The 18,893-nt window shown below is 55.0% G+C and overlaps 3 protein-coding genes, 1 long non-coding RNA gene and 2 other non-coding genes across 11 annotated transcripts in view; 3 read left to right on the forward strand and 3 right to left on the reverse strand.

Annotated features, from left to right (window-relative positions):
- Positions 1-1,575, forward strand: part of RNASEK (ribonuclease K) — a 3,043-nt gene extending 1,468 nt beyond the window's left edge. For both annotated transcript variants that reach the window (XM_019013426.3, XM_055367322.2), the window contains exons 2-3: positions 707-783; positions 1,189-1,575. In XM_019013426.3, coding sequence (XP_018868971.1) covers positions 707-783; positions 1,189-1,330 — 219 coding nt within the window. In that variant the 3' untranslated portion in view covers positions 1,331-1,575. The remainder of the gene's footprint in view (positions 1-706; positions 784-1,188) is intronic.
- An 88-nt stretch (positions 1,576-1,663) lies between these two features.
- Positions 1,664-4,573, forward strand: BACC1 (BPTF associated chromatin complex component 1). Of its 5 annotated transcripts, none has more exons than XM_019013423.4 (6): positions 1,664-1,923; positions 2,107-2,201; positions 2,825-2,926; positions 3,546-3,736; positions 3,961-4,065; positions 4,312-4,573. In XM_019013423.4, the coding sequence occupies exons 1-6, from the start codon at positions 1,903-1,905 to the stop codon at positions 4,314-4,316; spliced, it is 519 nt and encodes a 172-aa protein (XP_018868968.2). In that variant the 5' UTR covers positions 1,664-1,902; the 3' UTR covers positions 4,317-4,573. The 5 variants fall into 5 exon arrangements, with proteins under 5 accessions (XP_018868968.2, XP_018868967.2, XP_018868969.2 ...); XM_019013422.4 differs by having other exon boundaries at positions 1,674-1,923; positions 4,308-4,573; XM_019013424.4 differs by lacking the exon at positions 2,825-2,926 and having other exon boundaries at positions 1,690-1,923; positions 4,308-4,573.
- On the reverse strand, positions 2,869-4,312 carry LOC109023889 (uncharacterized). Its single transcript, XR_002003367.4, has 2 exons — positions 4,120-4,312; positions 2,869-3,065 (listed from the first exon to the last, which is right to left on the reverse strand). It is a non-coding gene; the product is annotated as an uncharacterized lncRNA (long non-coding RNA).
- Positions 4,574-4,661: 88 nt separating the features above from the next.
- On the reverse strand, positions 4,662-4,748 carry MIR195 (microRNA mir-195). The gene has a single exon (NR_106221.1). It is a non-coding gene; the product is annotated as a microRNA mir-195 (primary transcript).
- A 208-nt stretch (positions 4,749-4,956) lies between these two features.
- Positions 4,957-5,065, reverse strand: MIR497 (microRNA mir-497). Its single transcript, NR_106356.1, has one exon. It is a non-coding gene; the product is annotated as a microRNA mir-497 (primary transcript).
- Positions 5,066-9,258: 4,193 nt separating this feature from the next.
- Positions 9,259-17,347, forward strand: BCL6B (BCL6B transcription repressor). The gene is made up of 9 exons (XM_004058438.5): positions 9,259-10,142; positions 10,703-10,893; positions 11,126-11,347; positions 11,444-11,806; positions 12,119-12,243; positions 13,493-13,657; positions 13,741-13,871; positions 13,986-14,123; positions 14,539-17,347. Exons 2-9 carry the CDS (start codon positions 10,715-10,717, stop codon positions 14,653-14,655), a joined length of 1,440 nt encoding a protein of 479 aa, XP_004058486.4. The 5' UTR covers positions 9,259-10,142; positions 10,703-10,714; the 3' UTR covers positions 14,656-17,347.
- The last annotated feature ends 1,546 nt before the right edge of the window (positions 17,348-18,893 follow it).

An 18,893-nucleotide genomic window follows, 5' to 3' on the forward strand; every position in this document is an offset into this window, starting at 1 on the left:
AATAAAAATACAAAAATTAGCCGGGCGTGGTGGCGCCCGCATGTAATCCCAGCTACTCAGGAGGCTGAGGCAGGAGAATCGCTTGAACCCGGGAGGCGGAGGGTGCAGTGAGCCGAGATCGCGCCACTGCACTCCAGCCTGGGTGACAGAGCGAGACTCCGTCCCCAAAGAAAAAGAAAAAAGGGAACTGGAGCGGAGGGCCCTGGAGTGGGAGGAGCCAGGGCTGGTAAAGGTGGAGACCCCTCAAGGTAGGAGAAACAAGAGCGGGGTTCCTGAGAGATGCTTGAGTTGAATGGAGGACGTGGGAGGAAAAGAGAGTGCTTGTTCCAGAAATGTGTAGCTGGGCCTTGTTTTCCCAGTAATCCACCCACCGCCACTTCAAGAAGAAATGATATGAAGAAGTGCCGGTTCTCCCTCCCCTCTTCCGCACTGTCCCGTGATGATGACGCCTCCAGAGAGGACGATAATCTGGGTTCCTGGGAGAGATGGCTTGGTCACTATTCCCACCCTTGCCTCGGCCACTTGTCTCAATGTCACCACCTCACGCCCTGTTCCAGGTGGCTGAGTCCGAATCCAGTAACCACCACCTCGTTTTGGTTAATCTCAGGCTCGGGTGTTGTAGCAACATTGGAAATGGGAGGGGTTTACGAAGTGAACATGAGGTCAGGTGCCTGAATTCAACAGTCTACCCATTCCCCTTTTCCAGATAATGCTCGGAATATTTTTCAATGTCCATTCCGCTGTGTTGATTGAGGACGTTCCCTTCACGGAGAAAGATTTTGAGTAAGTATTCGGGTGGGGGAGGTGGGCTGGGAGCAGGTGGGAGGTGGCGAGGCCTAGGGTCAGAATTACGTCTGGGAGGCCCGGTGCTTAGGGCCCCTAGGTTAGAGGACTTGGAGAGGAGAGCGGCTTTCTTGAGAATGTGGTTAGGAGCCAGGGAGTCAGACCTCAGCGGCCATCCCAAACCCACCACCTTAGGTGTGGCCTCTTTAGGTATTTTACTTTTCTGTGCTTCTCAGTCCACCTCTGCAAAATGGCTGCTATGACAGATCTCACCCCATAGGATGGTCAAGAAGACTGAATAAAGTAATACACGTAACAGCGCCTAAACAGGTGTCGGGCACATAGTGCTCAGAAAATGTTGGCTCCTATTAATGTTTGACCCCTTTGCTTCATTCCCACCCCCAGGAATGGCCCCCAGAACATATACAACCTTTACGAGCAAGTCAGCTACAACTGTTTCATCGCTGCAGGCCTTTACCTCCTCCTCGGAGGCTTCTCTTTCTGCCAAGTTCGGCTCAATAAGCGCAAGGAATACATGGTGCGCTAGGGTCCCGGCGCGTTTCCCCGCTCCAGCCCCTCCTCTATTTAAAGACTCCCTGCACCGTGTCACCCAGGTCGCCTCCCATCCTTGCCGGCGCCCTCTGCGGGACTGGGTTTCCCGGGCGAGAGAGTGAATCCCTTCTCCCATCTCTGGCATCCGGCCCCCGTGGAGAGGGCTGAGGCTGGGGGGCTGTTCCGTCTCTCCACCCTTCGCTGTGTCCGGTATCTCAATAAAGAGAATCTGCTCTCTTACGCCCTGTGTCTGTGCTTGAGTGGGGGCGAGCACGGGGCTGAGACTAGAGGTCGGCCTCTGCCTGGAAAAGTCCCGATCCCTGAGCGGAAGTGGAGTGAAGTGTGGCGCGGAAGTGAGGCGAAGGCTTTCCCCATCGCCTGGGCGCGCCGAGCGGTCTAAGCGACTGCGTCTGGTGGGGCGGGGAGCCGCCGAGTTGAGCCTATCCGCTGCGAGGAGGGCGGGACTTCCTGCGCGGGGGCCCGAGCCGCTCCGTCTCCCTGCTCTCCGTGGTCCCGGCTCGCGTGTAGCGGCGGCGGCGGCGTCTCCGTGAGGAGGCGCGCGGGGCCATGACGTCAGCGTCCACAAAGGTTCGACCTCCCTCGCGGACAGCGCTCCCTGGCGGCCACGGGAGGGCGGGCCCCCCACTTGGCTCGCGGCTCTTCCGCCCCGGGCGGGGGGCGGGCGGGAGCCGAGCCTGGGGTGGGGCTAGGGGCTCCGGGCGGGACGGGGAGGGCGGGCGCCGGCCCCCCGTGACGCTGCCCCGCCCCCAGGTCGGAGAGATCTTCTCGGCGGCCGGCGCCGCCTTCACGAAGCTCGGGGAGCTGACGATGCAGCTGCATCCCGTGGCCGACTCTTCTCCTGCGGGGTACGTGAGCCCGGACTGGGACGTGGACGCTGAGAGCGGGCGCTTGGACTCGGTCACAGACACGGACCCTCTCTACTCTCTAGCACAGGGACAGACATTAGTTTCCCTTTGTGCCTGGCACAGTACAGAGTCGGTGTTAATAAATGATCGTTGGGTGAGGGAATGAATGACAGATAAAAATACAGACAGACCCATAGCCCAGACTCCTATTTCACAGTTCTCCCTGCTGCGAACGGGCCGACCACAAACCACCGCCACTCCCAACCACCCCAGTTCATGGAATTCCCCCAGACGGCTGCAGGCTGTGTTGGTGGGTCTGTTTGAAAAGCCCTTCTTGGCGAGTTGGTTTCAGTGTGCTGTGTACAGCAGCCGTTTAACGTTGATGGTGGAAAGGGGTGTCTAAGGTGGAGGTGGTTGTGATTTCTTGTGATTGGGGTCCTCCCGGTTCCCGCAGGGCCTCAAGAGCTTTCCCCCTCCCCTTACGGAGGACCTCTTTATGCATCCGTGGAAGGGGTCCCAGAAATCGGAAGGAGGCGGCTGGTTGGCTGTGGGATGCATAGCCTGTGGGCTAGCTCCACGCCCCCCCTCCCATTTTTGCTATCCCCCCTCTCCCCTTCTGACAGTGCGAAGTGGACGGAGACGGAAATAGAGATGCTGAGGGCTGCTGTGAAGCGATTTGGGGACGATCTTAATCACATCAGCTGTGTCATCAAGGAACGGACAGTGTGAGGGAGGGTGGCTGCCAGAAAAGGGCGGGTGGGCAGCCTTCTTCCTCGTTACCCAAGGTTCCATCGTCCTCAGAACTCCTTTCCAGCTCAGCTGCTTCCCTACTTTGTCACTAGTTTTTTAGAATCCCCTTGAGGACTGAAAGAATAGAATTGTCACAGTTGGTCAGAAGTTCCTAAAATGCTGTGGTAATCCTTCCAAGAATGTGAATTTAGGTTGCCTGAGATGCTGTTATTGTATTTGATGATGGAAGTCCCCTGGTTATTTATATAAATGTTTGAGGACCCCACTGCAGTGTTTCCAGGGATATGGTGATCCTGAACTAGTTGATCAGTAAATCTCAATCCACCTGTAAATCACCAGGCTTTACCTGATGTCTCTCCCAGAAGAGAATTAGGAGATGGGCCTTTCCCACTACTCAGTTCAGGGACTCCACTCTCCACACTCCATCCATCCTGAGTGAGTGTAAAACTTCGGGAAAGTGAGAACCCTACCAATGGGTTGGGGCCCCGACCTGGATTCTTATGAAGGGACTCCCAGAACCCCTTCCCCTCCCATCCCCTCTTCTGTTAGTCTCTCTGATGACTCCTTTCCTAACCTCTTCTCTCTTTTCTTCAGGGCCCAGATAAAGGCCACTGTGAAACGCAAGGTATATGAAGATTCTGGCATCCCCCTTCCAGCTGAGTCACCCAAGAAAGGGCCCAAGAAGGTGGCATCTGGTGTCTTGTCACCTCCTCCAGCTGCCCCTCCTCCCAGCAGCTCCAGTGTCCCTGAGGCCGGGGGTCCCCCCATAAAGAAACAGAAGGCTGGTGAGGGCTGTGGAGTTGCTGCCTAGGGGTTAAAGGTCCCATCTGAGGTTTAGTGAGAGAATTGGGCCTGGGTCAAAGAAGGGTCAGTCTCTCTTCCTGTCCCTGTGGAGGTTCCCAGAGAGGGGCAGAGGGGAGGGGAGAGGAGGCACGAAGCTTTGGGAAGCTTGGGGCTGGGGGAGAGGCTGTCAGGGGAACCTAGAACCTAGCTTATGCCCCCTTCCCAGATGTGACACTCAGTACTCTGAACGACTCCGATGCCAACAGTGACGTGGTGGATATTGAAGGGCTAGGAGAAACTCCTCCAGCTAAGAAACTCAACTTCGACCAGGGTAGGAGTCCTCCTCCTCCCACACAGCTGATGGGGTTGGGGAGAAAGGGCTCACCTGGATGGCAGGGCACGGTCTCCGCAGGGGCCCCTCCCTTGTATAGGGGTTTCAGAAGAGAAGGTGCTCTCATACACAGCGCAGGGCATTGGATCAGTACGTAGCAGGGTGTTTCAGGGAGATGGGAGTGGCCTTGGAAGCACACTGGGGGCTCGCTCCATCTCGGCCCATTTTACTTCCTGTTCCAGACAGCCTGACCCTGGATTCTGGCCTTCTCATGACCTCTGCTGATCCTCCTCTCCTCTCCTGCTGAGCCTTCCACCTCTGACCTCTCACTGTTCATGCCGGACCTGTGGATCTCCTGGGACTCCGAGCAAGGCCTGCACGAGAGAGGGCTGAAAGGCTGCTGGGGCTGCCACCTCACTATTCCCGCATAAGCATCTGCCCCCAACCCCTTTGACCTTCATCTGATGGACATTTTTATACAGAAAACAATAAAGATTTCCCTCTCAGCTTCGTGCTGTCTGCTTAACATTATTAGCAGGAGAGGCCTGTTCCCTCTTCTCTCCTCGGCCCATGGGGGCTACCTTCTCGGTAGTTTTCACCACCCTGCCTGGAGCAGCACAGCCAATATTGGCAGACTCGCTTCCCTGTGCCAATATTTCTGTGCTGCTAGAGCCAGGGAAGCTGGGTGTGGGCAACAAAGACTCCACTTTGTTCTCTTGAGGCAGAACTTACTCCCAGGGTCTCTGGCCGTCAGTATTCTTGAAACTGCCCTGGAGATTTTAGAGGGGTGCTTACATACCCCACCCTCTCCTTGCCCACCTGGCAAGAAGTTTGTCACAAGGCCCCAGATGTTTTTTGTGTCACTTCTCCAGGATGGCCTCCCAGGGCCAAGCCTCGGCGGTGCCTCCCCCACCCTCGCTCTAACACCACAGTGTGGTTTGGACGTGGCCACAGTGCCGTACAAACCACAGTGTGCTGCTGGGGCGGGAGCAGGACCGGGGTGGGTTGAAAGGAAGAGAGCACATAGCAGTGCTGGGAAGACCCCAGCACCACCTCCAGGAGCGGGGGGATAGAGAAGCCTTAAAAGGCAAACATGGCCCCCAAAAACGTTTGGGAGGAACCAGGGACGGGCTGAGCAGGCAACTGGAAGGCGACGGACCATGGGGATGAGCTCACAGTGTAGTAAGATTGGACCATCTTCCCTCTGTAGGAACTCAGCTCAGGGGATCCCTAGGGTGGGGTCAGAGGCAGAAGAAATAGGGAATGACTGGAGGGGCCAACACACTGCCTCCTGTCTCAGTAAGGGCAGGGACCCAAGGCTTCCTGTGTCTGTCCTTCCTCTCCCTGGGTCAGAACCCAAGAGAAAAGCAAGGAGAGACAGAGGGCCAAGGCCAGCAGGGTTGGGAGTTGGCAGTCCAGAGGTGGTGGGGCCGGAACATGGTTGGGAGAGGGGGGCCGGAAGTCGCCCTGGGCCCTGGGCCTGCCACAAGATGGAGGCCAAAGGCAGGAAATGGAGACCAGGGGGAAGGGGAGCAGCAGAGCCCAGGAAGAGGGCCATCTGGACCTGGGGGGCCAGGTATTCAACCCCCAGTGCTGTTCCCACTCCCCAGGGCCCCTGAGGACCAGAGCCGGCCCCCACAGCAACCTCCATCAGCCCATCCACCAGGCCAGGGCAGGCGGGCCCACCCCAGAGAGCCACGTTTAAGCTGAGACAAACATGCCTCTCCCCACCCCCAACTCCAGGCCTTCCCTCAGCCCTTTTCTCCTGTCCAGGACTTGATTTTTTAAAAACACCCCTCAGAAAGCAAAATCCAAGGGCCAAAACTCCTTTTGCAAATCAAAATATGACCCCCTAAAATCCAGAAGTTATCTTCCTATATCCCATCGCATCTTTTACCACCCCCTCTTCCGACACACCCCCCAAAACTCTTAGCAATCTGAAAGATCTAAGGTGGTGTATGTAAGCAGTCTTTTTAGGCCCCCAAAGATGCCAGACCCCTCCCGGACACCCCTATCTGTCCTCCATCAAATCTTGCCAAGGCCTCCTGCTCCTCCACCACCCTCCATAGCCCCCAAACTAACAGTTGCCCCCAGCTCCCACCTCGGCAGAGCCTTTGTGGGGGGTGAAAGAGAAATTAAACACTATCCTAACGGCTGGGGATGTTGGGGGGCTCTCCGGTCTCAGCCTTTGGTTTCCGTCTGGGGGGCTGCAGTTTAGGGGTATAAGAGAAAGCCTCTCCAATCATCCCCCCAATTCCAAGACTGACAAAGGCAACCCCACCCCAGCACGCACCTCCAAACCTCCCCCCCAACCGCCACGTCTCTCCTGAAAACAGAGGACACTTCCCTCCCCACTTACCTCAGCTACTCTCCCCTGAGATCCTGGTCCCCTATTTTGAAAAGAGCAAAATTTAGGGTGCATCCCTCACATTTGGGGTGCAGGAGAAAGGAGCCGCCCCAGTCGCATCGCTGGCCTCCTTCCTCTCGGCTGGCTCAGGGACTGGGGAGTGCCCTGGGGAGGGGGCACCCCCACAAGAGATCTCAGGAGGGGTTCCTCCACTCCCAGTCAGAATTGGGGACACCCCCCCAAAACCCGTCCCAGCCCATCCGTCTCCAACTCGGCGGGAGAGGCAGCTGCAATGCCCCAGTCAGATTCACCCAACACTACATTCCTCACCCCATCTAGAGGGGTCCCGGGGTCCCCAAAAAATCCCAAAAAAATCTAGGATGTTGGGAGGACGGTCCTGGACTAGCTCCCCAAATTTGGGGTCCTCAGATACCCCCGTTTTTTCAGGAAAATTCCGTCTTTTGCCTGCCTCCCGCCAGCCCTGCTCTGTCCCGATGCCAATTTTGGAAGTCACTCCCTCCTTCCTCCTCCCCGTCTCTCCAGGCCCCCCCCACCGCTCGGGGGCTAGGGTCCAGGACACCTGGCTTCCAGACCGGGGGGAAGCACTCCTCAAAGGGCTAGGGGCCAGGAGGTCAAGCTCATTGCCCCTGTCTTAAGGAAGCAGGAAAGCCCGTTCCTCCCTTCCCCTCCCCCCTGGCTGGTCTCCGTGGTGGTTTAGGAAAGCCTGGAGGATTGGAATCTGCCATTGCTGTTGCACAGGCAGTTTTTTTTCTTGGGTTGGGGGGGTGGGCGGTGGGAGGGAGAGAGGGGAGGAGGGCCGAAGAGAGAAGGGACCCAGGCGCGAAGAGCTGGCCTGGCTTACCCTGTAGCCCCGCTGCCGTGGGGAACCCCTCCCCCCCATCTCACCCACACTCCCAGTCCTCTGTCTGCTTTCTGTTTGGGGCTCATCCTAGAAAATCAGGGTGCAAGAATCACCTCCTTGTACCCCACCAGCACCCCTCCTTGCCACAGTTCCAACAGCACTGCCCTGGTCAGGGGTGCCCACTTGGCCAAGGGACACCCCATTTTTCTCCAACTTCCCCCAAACTAAGGGGTGCTCCCTTAAGAAATTGGGATTCAGAGTCTGAAACCGCCTTTTCTCCCTCTTCTCCCTCAAGCCGCATAATAATAAAAGGAGATACCACACCCTTTCCAAGTTTCTCCCTTCAAATCCTGGGCTTATTTGGGGGTTCACTAAAGAAACTTCTAGAATCTGGGGTGAGAGGGCACTATAAGCAAAAGACATCCCAAACCAGGGTCCAAATTAAGTGAACTCCCAAATCAGTCTCACCTTATGATTATCCCTTAGCTTCACCAAAAGCAGCCAGAGTGACAAAACACCCCCAAAATAAGAACACCCCAGAACTTTAGTCTCCTGTCCTCGCGGCCCTCACCTTGTTTCTCCCCTGGGGAAAAAGCTTCTTGGGTATCCATGGATACACAGGAATACCCCACGTCTTTCCACTTTGTGGAACGTGAGTGTCCACAAGACTCAAATATAAAAGTTTGCTCCCCCCTCCCAGGACCCCCAATCACAGAAAGCTTCGAACTTGCTCCCAGCTTCTTATAATGTTCCACCTCAAACTAATTTTTAAAACTCCAAATTGAACTTATTCCCCAAATCTAATCTGAGCCTTGAAACTTAGATGGCACCCCAAAATAGACTGCACCCCCAAATCAGCATGAGTACTTTGGTTCTGCTGATAGTCCAAGATGACACAGGTGAGCACAATCTCCAAATTGTGGGTGTCAGAACCCCCAGAACTAATGTAGCTTCAAAGTCAGCCCCATACCTGAAACTTACCATATAGGCCTCAAAGGCTGAATGCAGCCACCGGTGCTCACAATCAAATCAACACCCCATAATAAACAGACACCCCACAACTGATCAAATAATACTCCATCCTGATGCCAAAGGGAGCCCCTAGTCTAATTCTCATCTCCAAGCTGGGCAGAGACCTAAATAACCCTCACATGTCAAAGCCACCTCATCGTCCTGAATTTCCCAGTTCCCGGTTTCTCAGCTGTTCTTTCATGCATTCAAATAAAGACACACTCCGGTCTGAAGGGGAGGGCCCCGGGCCTGATATCCAGCCCCGTGGACCATGGTCGGCCATTCCTGGCCAACTGTACACTCTCCCCAGCCCAAATCCGGGGAGCTTCTGCCTTGCAGCTGGATTCAGCTCTAGCACCCCTTCTCCAAATGAGCTTTGCCTTGCCTGCCCGCAATGTCTCCCGAAACAAAATATGAGGGTGTGATCCATGCCCATCTCTCAGATCAGGGACTTCAAATTAGGGTGGTTAAGCCCCCTCGTGCCCTCTCTCCCTCCTCTTTGTTTTCCCTTCTCGTTTACCCCACCCAATTTTAATGTTCAATTAAAAGTCACCTCCAAAGACATCTGGGTAGCAGTGTCTAGCTTAATTCGAAAAGAAAACCCGGAGTTCCCAGGCTCAGGTCCCGCTTCTTGTCCCACCCATTCCCCTGGCTCCTAAAGCCCGCGATTTCTCACCTCGGGTAGGAACCCCCAGCCTGAGGGGAAAGTCCCCTCGGTCTCCTAACTCTAGCTCCCTCCGCCCAGCCCTAGTCCCCTCCTAGGAGACAGAGGTGCAAAATAAACCCCCGCAAAGGGGAGGAGGCTAAAGGTTTCAGCCGCCCAGACCAAATGGATCCTGCGCCCGGGTCTCAGCGCACCCCCGGCCGGGTGGAGACGAGGGGCGAGGCGAGGCCAGTGCTCGGCCGCCCCCTCGTGGAAGGAGCCGCACATTGCCGAGCCTTGCCTACTTGCCGCGCTGGACCCCGGCGTCCCGCCAGCCTCCAAGCGTAGCCGACGGGCGGGTGCCCGAGGCCCTCGTGAGCTGGGATTGGGGGAAAGCGAGCGGGCTTTGGGCGGGAGTCCATCTCTCTGGATCCCTACAAGGACTCAGAAGAGAGTCGGGAGCAAGAGAGGCCGGACGCCTAGGTCTCCCGAGCGTCTCTCGCCCCTCCACCCCCACCTCGGGGCTTTCCCCACCTCCTCGAGGGGAAGCAGCTGGCGGAGCCGTCCGGTCGCAGGACAATGGAAGGAAACCAACTAGAAATCATATCCGCCCTCTCCGTACCCCGCCCGGCCAGAGCCCCCCTTTTTGTAGGCCCGGGTAGAGTAGCCTGTCATTCACACCACACCCTCCCCGTCTGAGACCCTACGGGAGCCCACTGTCGTCTGCCCAAACCTGCTGTCTCGTTGGGCTCCCCCTTTTCTCCCTTAACACAGTACAAGAGTGGGAGAGGGGGTTGCCGTATGCACTTTGTCCTGCAGCAAAGGTTGGCTCCTGGCAAACCCTCCCAAAAGCCAACACACCAATTTTCACTGGCCCAGGCCTTCCGACGACTCAGACTCCCGTATTTCCAACCTCGATATCCCTAACCTCCTCCCCAATTCCAATATCCCCGTCCTCGTGTCCACTTGCAGTGACCCAAGACCCCCTACGTTACGACCACCCCTTGTTTCTGAGGTCCCGCCCTCGAGACGGAGACCCCGCCCTGGGCTCGCCATCTGGAGAGCGAGGGAGGAAGGAAGGATACAGACCCAGGCGTTCACCCCACCTCCACCCCCGCCCCCGACATCCCGGCCAGATAAAGGAGCCGAGGCCAAGAGGGGAGAGAGACCCCGCCCCCCTTAAGAAGAGAAGCCGCGGCCCCTGCAGGACGGGGGTAAGAACAAGAGACTGAGGGAGCCAGACTCCTGGGTCCCCCAAGAGGGTTGGAGCTTGTGTGGAGCTTGCCATCAGCAAGCCTGAGTCCCAGAAATTGGGCTAAACTAGGGATTGGGGACTAAATAGGAGTCGCAGAATTCTGTAGTTCGGGGAAGGGAGCCTCGGCTGGGATTTGGAGGTGTGTGGACGGCAGGCCGTGAGATCTCTAGGCAGGGTTGGACACCTGAGACACAGGCGCGCAGAGGGGAGTGGCGGTGCTGGAGGGGCACTGGGGGTCGAACCCAGGGCGATGGGCGCGGGATTCCCCACGCTCGCCAACGACGCCGCGGTGTGGAACCTTCAACTGGCTCCAACCGCTGTGGGATCTGGAAGAGGCAAGGGAGCGAGGGTGTCGTAGAGGGCAGAATGAACAAGAAGAATCAGGAGGGAGGCTGCGTGTGCCGGGGCTAGGGGCTGGAGGTCCTGGCTCTAGTTGCACCTCGGAAGGAAAAGGCAAACAGAGGAGGGAAGGCGTCTTAGGACTGCCTGGATCCAGAGCACTTTCCACGGCCTCTACAGGCCTGTGTCGCTATGGGTTCCCCCGCCGCCCCGGAGGGAGCGCTGGGCTACGTCCGCGAGTTCACTCGCCACTCCTCCGACGTGCTGGGCAACCTCAACGAGCTGCGCCTGCGCGGGATCCTCACTGACGTCACGCTGCTGGTTGGCGGGCAACCCCTCAGAGCACACAAGGCAGTTCTCATCGCCTGCAGGTTCGAGGGGTGGGGCCTGGGGCGGGGCCAAATGGGAAAGGGGTGGGACCACAGGGCCGTTGAGAGGGAATCCGAAGCCAAGTCTTTCAGAAGCAGGAGGCGGAGCGTCCCAGAATTGGGGGCGGGGTGATAGTGAGGAGGCGGGACTTTTTCAGGGGGCGGGGCTTCCTGAAGCTGCGCGTATCTCCCTTGGTTCCCCAGCCCCCAAAGGACTTATCTGCTCTCTCTCTAGTGGCTTCTTCTATTCAATTTTCCGGGGCCGTGCGGGAATCGGGGTGGACGTGCTCTCTCTGCCCGGGGGTCCCGAAGCGAGAGGCTTCGCCCCTCTATTGGACTTCATGTACACTTCGCGCCTGCGCCTCTCTCCAGCCACTGCACCAGCAGTCCTAGCGGCCGCCACCTATTTGCAGATGGAGCACGTGGTCCAGGCATGCCACCGCTTCATCCAGGCCAGGTGAGGGACCCTGGCTCGGCGTTCTCTGTGGGTGAGGTGTTAAGGGCAAAGGCAGAGTTTAGGAAATGGCACTAACGTTCATCACACTTTCCCCAGCTATGAACCTCTGGGCATCTCCCTGCGCCCCCTGGAAGCAGAACCCCCAACACCCCCAACGGCCCCTCCACCAGGTAGTCCCAGGCGCTCCGAAGGACACCCAGACCCACCTACTGAATCTCGAAGCTGCAGTCAAGGCCCCCCCAGTCCAGCCAGCCCTGACCCCAAGGCCTGCAACTGGAAAAAGTACAAGTACATCGTGCTAAACTCTCAGGCCTCCCAAGCAGGGAGCCTGGTGGGGGAGAGAAGTTCTGGTCAACCTTGCCCCCAAGCCAGGCTCCCCAGTGGAGATGAAGCCTCCAGCAGCAGCAGCAGCAGCAGCAGCAGCAGCGAAGAAGGACCCATTCCTGGTCCCCAGAGCAGGTACAGAGTCTAGAACCTCAAGAATTTGTCAGAGCTGGCCTCAGCTAGAAGACAGAGTCATTGGGCCTTGATGGTCAGGAGGAAGGCAGATAGGTGGTGGGTTTCAGAGACACTAGCTCACCTTAAGGAGCTGGCCAGAGACCAGGTTTATTCAGCAGGGTGGCACTTGGGCAGTACAATGGATGTGGGTCATTGGTCAACAATATTGGCTCACCCTGAGAGGGCAGGCCTTTGGCTCCAAATTTCCCAGGAGAGAACCCCCACCCCCCAACCGTACAATCTCTTTTAACCCTTTCCTTGCCATCTGCCTAGGCTCTCTCCAACTGCTGCCACTGTGCAGTTCAAATGTGGGGCTCCAGCCAGTACCCCCTACCTCCTCACATCCCAGGCTCAAGACACCTCTGGATCACCCTCTGAACGGGCCCGTCCACTACCGGGTAAGAGCCCCTCTTTCTTGGCTTTTCTCCTGTGACTGCTCCAGGCAAGTTTGTGCCAAAAACTCTCCCAGAAAGTCCTATTCCAATGGTTCCTAAACTTTATTACAAATTAGAATCACCTAGGAAGCTTTTAAACTCCCACTGCCCAGGTCACACTCCATAGATTAAAATATCTGGACATGGGACGAGTCATCAGTATCTTTCTAAAGCTCTCCCAGTGCTTCCAATGAGCAGCAAAGTTTGAGGATTTCTGGCCTATCCCCTTTCAGAGCTGAATGGTCAGCCCAAAGCTTGTCAGGGCCTCTCTGGCAGGCTGTCATTCAGAGTGGTGCAAGTGAGGAGGAGATTTTAGCCAGGCATGGTGGCTCATGCCTGTAATGCCAGCACTTTGGGAGGCCAGTGCAGGAGGATCACTTGAATCCAGGCGGTCAAGGCCAGCCTGGGCAACATAGTCAGATGTGGTCTCTACAAAAAATAAAAATAAAAATTAGCCGGGCACGGTGGTGCGCACCTGTAGTCCCAGCTACTCAGGAGGCTAAAGTGGAAGGATCGTCTGAACCCGGGAGGTGGAGATTGCAGTGAGCCGAGATCACACCACTGCACTCCAGCATAGGCAACACAGCAAGACTCTGTCTCAAAAAAAAAACAAAAACAGGAGGAGAAACAAAACTCCTCCCACTAGCAGGGGTCTCCACCTACCACCACTGCTTTTATTTTATTTATTTATTTTTTTGAGACGGAGTCTCACTCTGTGGCCAGGCTGAAGTGCAGTGCCGCAATCTCGGTTCACTACAACCTCCACATCCCAGGTTCAAGCGATTCTCCTGCCTCAGCTTCCCGAGTAGCTGGGACTGCAGGCACGTGCCACCACACCCAGCTAATTTTTGTATTTTTAGTAGAGACGAGGTTTCACCATGTTGGCCAGGATGGTCTCCATCTCTTGACCTTGTGATCCGACCGCCTCGGCCTCCCAAAGTGCTGGGATTACAGTCGTGAGCCACCGTACCTGGCCCCCACCACTGCTATTGAAGAGGAGATTAGCTGAGTACTCGAGTCAGACAGATGTGCAGTCAGATCTGGCTCATCTTACTATCTTCTTACTTGGCCTTGAGCAAGTCAAACCAGCCCCAGAAGTCTTAACAATAAACTGGGAAAAAGAAAGCCTGCTACTGTGTGGTTTGAGGATTCAGTAGTACCTAGACAGCCCTCATTAATAACTATGGTTGCCGTCACCCATTCCCCTTCCCAGGAAGTGAATTTTTCAGCTGCCAGAACTGTGAGGCTGTGGCAGGGTGCTCATCAGGGCTGGACTCCTTGGTTCCTGGGGATGAAGACAAACCCTATAAGTGTCAGCTGTGCCGGTCTTCGTTCCGCTACAAGGGCAACCTTGCCAGTCACCGTACAGTGCACACAGGTAGGGGAAGAGAGGGCCCTGGCCTTCAAGCCCACAGCTGTCCTAGGGCAAAGTCCCTGATTTCCCATGTTCCCTGCCTCCAGGGGAAAAGCCTTACCACTGCTCAATCTGCGGAGCCCGTTTTAACCGGCCAGCAAACCTGAAAACGCACAGCCGCATCCATTCGGGAGAGAAGCCGTATAAGTGTGAGACGTGCGGCTCGCGCTTTGTACAGGTACGGAGACAGCCTCCAAGTGGCTTCCAAGGCAAACCTGCAAGAGGTGGGGTGGGCCAATAGGGAGGGTTCTGTTCCTCTCAGAGGCAGGACTTGAAGTCTTCTCCCTCCCAGGTGGCACATCTGCGGGCGCACGTGCTGATCCACACCGGGGAGAAGCCCTACCCTTGCCCTACCTGCGGAACCCGCTTCCGCCACCTGCAGACCCTCAAGAGCCACGTTCGCATCCACACCGGAGAGAAGCCTTACCACGTGGGTACCCAACCTGGCCTGCCCACTGCCTTAGAATTACCTCTCCTTTGCCTAGGGGTGGGCTCTAAGAGGTGCGGGCCTGGCTGTCCCTAGATCTCTTAGAAATGAGCGGTGGCCGGAAGAGTCCAAGCAAATAAGGGGTGGAGGCTGGGAGTCAGGATGGGCAGGTATAGAAGTGATGCTCCTGGGCTGAGCACTGTTTTCTCAGAGAGGAGCTAACAAGTGGGAAAACCTTTGCTAAATAAGGCGGGGACTATCCCCTCAGCCACCCCTGAGGATTTGGGAGGATGTGAGAGTCAAAGAGCTGATCTTCCGCTGGATAGTTCCCTCCTGGGAGAGCTGGACGGCCGCCCGGCTCAACACCTAAAAGGTGATTGTGGATGGGGCAGGGCCTGACTTGGCTGTCCTCCCACAGTGCGACCCCTGTGGCCTGCATTTCCGGCACAAGAGTCAACTGCGGCTGCATCTGCGCCAGAAACACGGAGCGGCTACCAACACCAAAGTGCACTACCACATTCTCGGGGGGCCCTAGCTGAGCGCAGGCCCAGACCCCACTTGCTTCCTGCGGGTGGGAAAGCTGCAGGCCCAGGCCTTGCTTCCCTATCAGGCTTGGGCATAGGGGTGTGCTAGGCCACTTTGGTATCAGAAATTGCCACCATCTTAATTTCTCACTGGGGAGAGCAGGGGTGGCAGATCCTGGCTAGATCTGCCTCTGTTTTGCTGGTCAAAACCTCTTCCCCACAAGCCAGATTGTTTCTGAGGAGAGAGCTAGCTAGGGGCTGGGAAAGGGGAGAGATTGGAGTCCTGGTCTCCCTAAGGGAATAGCCCTCCACCTGTGGCCCCCATTGCATTCAGTTTATCTGTAAATATAATTTATTGAGGCCTTTGGGTGGCACCGGGGCCTTCATTCGATTGCATTTCCCACTCCCCTCTTCCACAAGTGTGATTAAAAGTGACCAGAAACACAGAAGGTGAGATCACAGCTCTGCTGGCAGAGATTACTAGCCCTTGGCTCTCTCGTTTGGCTTGGGTATTTTATATTATTTCTGTCATAACTTTTATCTTTAGAATTGTTCTTTCTCCTGTTTGTTTGCTTGTTAGTTTGTTTAAAATGGAAAAAGGGGTTCTCTGTGTTCTGCCCCTGTAATTCTAGGTCTGGAACCTTTATTTGTTCTAGGGCAGCTCTGGGAACATGCGGGATTGTGGAATTGGGTCAGGAACCCTCTCTGGTATTCTGGATGTTGTAGGTTCTCTAGCAGTCTAGAAATGGATACAGACATTTCTCTGTTCTTCAAGGGTGATAGGAACCATTATGTTGAGCCCAAAATGGAAGTAATAATAAATGCCTCCTGGAGGCTGTGGGTGTGGGGGTTCTGTATCTGGATTCCGTATCACTCCAAGTGGAGGCTGGCAGGTTTTTCTGCAAGATGGTCCAGAATCTAAAATGTCCCATTAATCTGGTCACTTGGGTTTGGCTCTGCTGTATCCATCTATAGTAGTAGAGACCCACCAGGGCTCAAGTGGAGTCCATCATCCTCCCACGGGGACCTGTTCTTAGCACTGAGTTGATCGCTCCATGGGGGAGAGATCAGACATTCCTTATCAGAGATTATGTGACCTTTTCTGACTCTGCCCAGTCTCTATGAATGTTATGGCCTAGGGAAGAATCATGAAACTCTTTAGCTTGATTAGATGGTAAACAGTGTTAACCCATCCTTTACTACAGAGGCATCTGGGTTTGAATGTTACCTGGGGTTCTCTCTATTGAGTTGAGCCCCTTCTTCCTTTAGTGGGTTTTGGACATCTTCTGGCAAGTGTCCAGATGCCAGAACCTTCTTTTCCTCTAGAAGGGATGGTGCTTGGTAACCTTACCTTTTAAAAGCTGGGTCTGTGACCTGGTCTTCCCATCACTGCATTCCTGTCTGGAACCAGTGAATGCATTAGAACCTTCCATAGGAAAAGAAAAGGGGCTGAGTTCCATTCTGGGTTTGCTGTAGTTTGGTTGGGATTATTGTTGGCATTACAGATGTAAAAGATTGACTAGCCCATAGGCCAAAGGCCTGTTCTAGTTGACCAAGTTTCAAGTAGGATTAAGAGGTTGGTTGAGGGGTGCAGTTTCTGGTGTAGGCCAGGTAGGTAGAAAGTGAGGAACAGGGTTGCCTCTTGGCTGGGTGGAGTCTCTGAAATGTTAGAAGAAGCGCTGAAGCCTTGATTGATAGTTCTGCCCCTTGTTGCCCTGGGGCCTATTTGATTATGGGACAGGGGTAGAAAGTAAGAAGCACTTTTGAATTTGTGGGGTAGAACTTCAACAATAAGTCAGTTCTAGTGGCTGTCGCCTGGGCACTAGTGAGAAAGCTACTCTTCTCCCTCTTCCCTCTTTCTCCCCATGGCCCCACTGCAGACTTAAGGAAGAAGGGAAGGCAGAGGAGTCTATAAGAAGGAATCATGATTTCTATTTAGCAGATTGGATGGGCAGGTGGAGAATGCCTGGGGGTAGAAATGTTAGATCTTGCAACATCAGATCCTTGGAATAAAGAAGCCTCTCTGTGCTGCCTGCTGTGTCCTGGGTTCTTGCCTTGGGGGACTCGGGGAGCGAGGAAGAGAGCTCTTCCTCCTGGATAACATCTTGGATTCTGTACCATTCCACTGTCCCTTCCCACCAGACATTTTAAATGGTCCTCGTTGTCCCCTTCCCTGCCCTTGCCTTCCTGCTCATTGTGTAGGAACCAGTGACTTCATGAAGTTTCTCCGGAGCCACCTGCATCCTGCTGCTCTGAAGTCACTTCCTGCCTGAGGTGTGGAGGCGGCAGGGAGAAACCAGGAAGCCACTAATAATATCAAGAGGCCAGGGCATGCATCTGTGCTGGAGATCTTAATGCTCGGGACATGCCTCCATCACCAAGGAAAATGGATAAGACTTGGGTCCCCTAAAGACCACAGGGGCTGGAGGTGGCACTGAGAAGACTGAGTTAGAACTAACGTGCCAGCCCACCCTCCCCCAGCAAGGGTACCTTGAATCTATCCAGGGTCCAGTGCATGCATCTCTCCTACCCTTTCCCCTGTCCTGTGTGTGTGCTGGGTGCAGAGGTCACTAATTCTGATGTTACCTTCCTCTGGGCCTTAAATTCCTCATCTGTGAAAAAGTCAGTTACCATGATCTCTGCAGCTACCTCCAACATTGAAAGTTTGTAGTTGTCTTAATCCGTTTTCTGTTGCTTATTATAGAATATCTGAATCTGGGCAACTTATAAAGAAAAGGAAATTATTTCTTACAGTTACGCACACTGAAAATTTTGCCCAAGGTCAAGTGGCCACATCTGGTGGTGGTCGTCTGGTTGGTGGGGGCTCTCTGCAGCACAGGAAACATTGCCAGTGTGCAAACATTGCCAGTTCAGGTCTCTCTTCCTCTTCTTATAAAGCCACCAGTTCCCCTCCCATGATAACCCATAATCCATGAATGGCAGAACCCTCAGGATCCAATCCAATCATCTTTTTTTTTTGAGACAGAATCTCACTCTGTCTCCCAGGCTGGAGCGCAGTGGTGCAATCTCAGCTCACTGCAAGCTCCGCCTCCTGGGTTCACACCATTCTCCTGCCTCAGCCTCCCAAGTAGCTGGGACTACAGGCACCCGCCACCACACCTGGCTAATTTTGTATTTTTAGTAGAGACACGGGGTTTCACCGTGTTAGCCAGGATGGTCTCAATCTCTTGACCTCGTGATCCGCCCACCTTGGCCTCCCAAAGTGCTGGGATTACAGGCGTGAGCCGCCGTGCCCAGCCCCCAGTCATCTCTTAAAAGCCCCAGCTCTCAATACCGTCATGTTGAGAACTAAAAGTTTCCATATGAATTTTTGGAGGAGACATGCAAACCATAGCATTCTGTCCCTGGGCCCCCAAAACTCATGTGCTTCTCACATACAAATACATTCATTCCACTCCCATAATCCCAAAGTCTTCACTCATTGCAGCATCAAAGTCTCATCTGTGAGCTAGTTATCTACTTCCAAGTTATGGAGCAAGTTATCTACTTCCAAGATATAATGGTAGGAACGAGCATAGTGTACACATTCCCATTCCAAAAGGGAGAAATAGGCAAAAAGAAACGGGTGAAACAGGCCCCAGGAAAGTCTGAAACCCAGTGAAACCCAGCGAAACCCAGCAGGGCCAACATGACACCTTTTTTTTTTTTTTTTTTTTTTTTGAAAGGAATCTAGCTCTGTCACTCAGGCTGGAGTGCAGTGGCGCGATCTCGCTCGCTGCAACCTCCGCCTCCCAGGTTCAAGCAATTCTCCTGCCTCAGCCTCCCAAGCATCTGGGATTACAGGTGCCCACCAACACGCCCAACTAATTTTTGTATTTTTAGTAGAGATGGGGTTTCACTGTGTTGGCCAGGCTCGTCTTGAACTCCTGACCTCGTGATCTGCCCGCCTCGGCCTCCCAAAGTGCTGGGATTACAAGCGTAAGCCACCGCACCCGGCCAACATTGCGACTTAAAGGTAGAGAATAATCTTTTTCGACTACATGTGGCACCTCCTGGACACAGGGTGGGAGTTGGATCCCCAAGGCTTCAGGCAACCCAGCCCTGTGGCTTTGGTGGGTGGGCTGGAGTCTGGTGCCTGAAGTTTCCTGGGGGGAGGGGGGCGCTGCCTGCTGCCTGTGATTCCAAAGTTCTGGGGGCCTGGTGGTGGTCCTGCTTCCACGGCTGTACTAGGCATTGCCCTACTGGGGACTGTATGCATTGGCCTTGTTCCTATGGCTCCACCAAGGAC

Source organism: Gorilla gorilla, chromosome 19 (genome assembly GCF_029281585.2).
Source record: "Gorilla gorilla gorilla isolate KB3781 chromosome 19, NHGRI_mGorGor1-v2.1_pri, whole genome shotgun sequence".
NCBI classification, from domain to species: domain Eukaryota; kingdom Metazoa; phylum Chordata; class Mammalia; order Primates; family Hominidae; genus Gorilla; species Gorilla gorilla.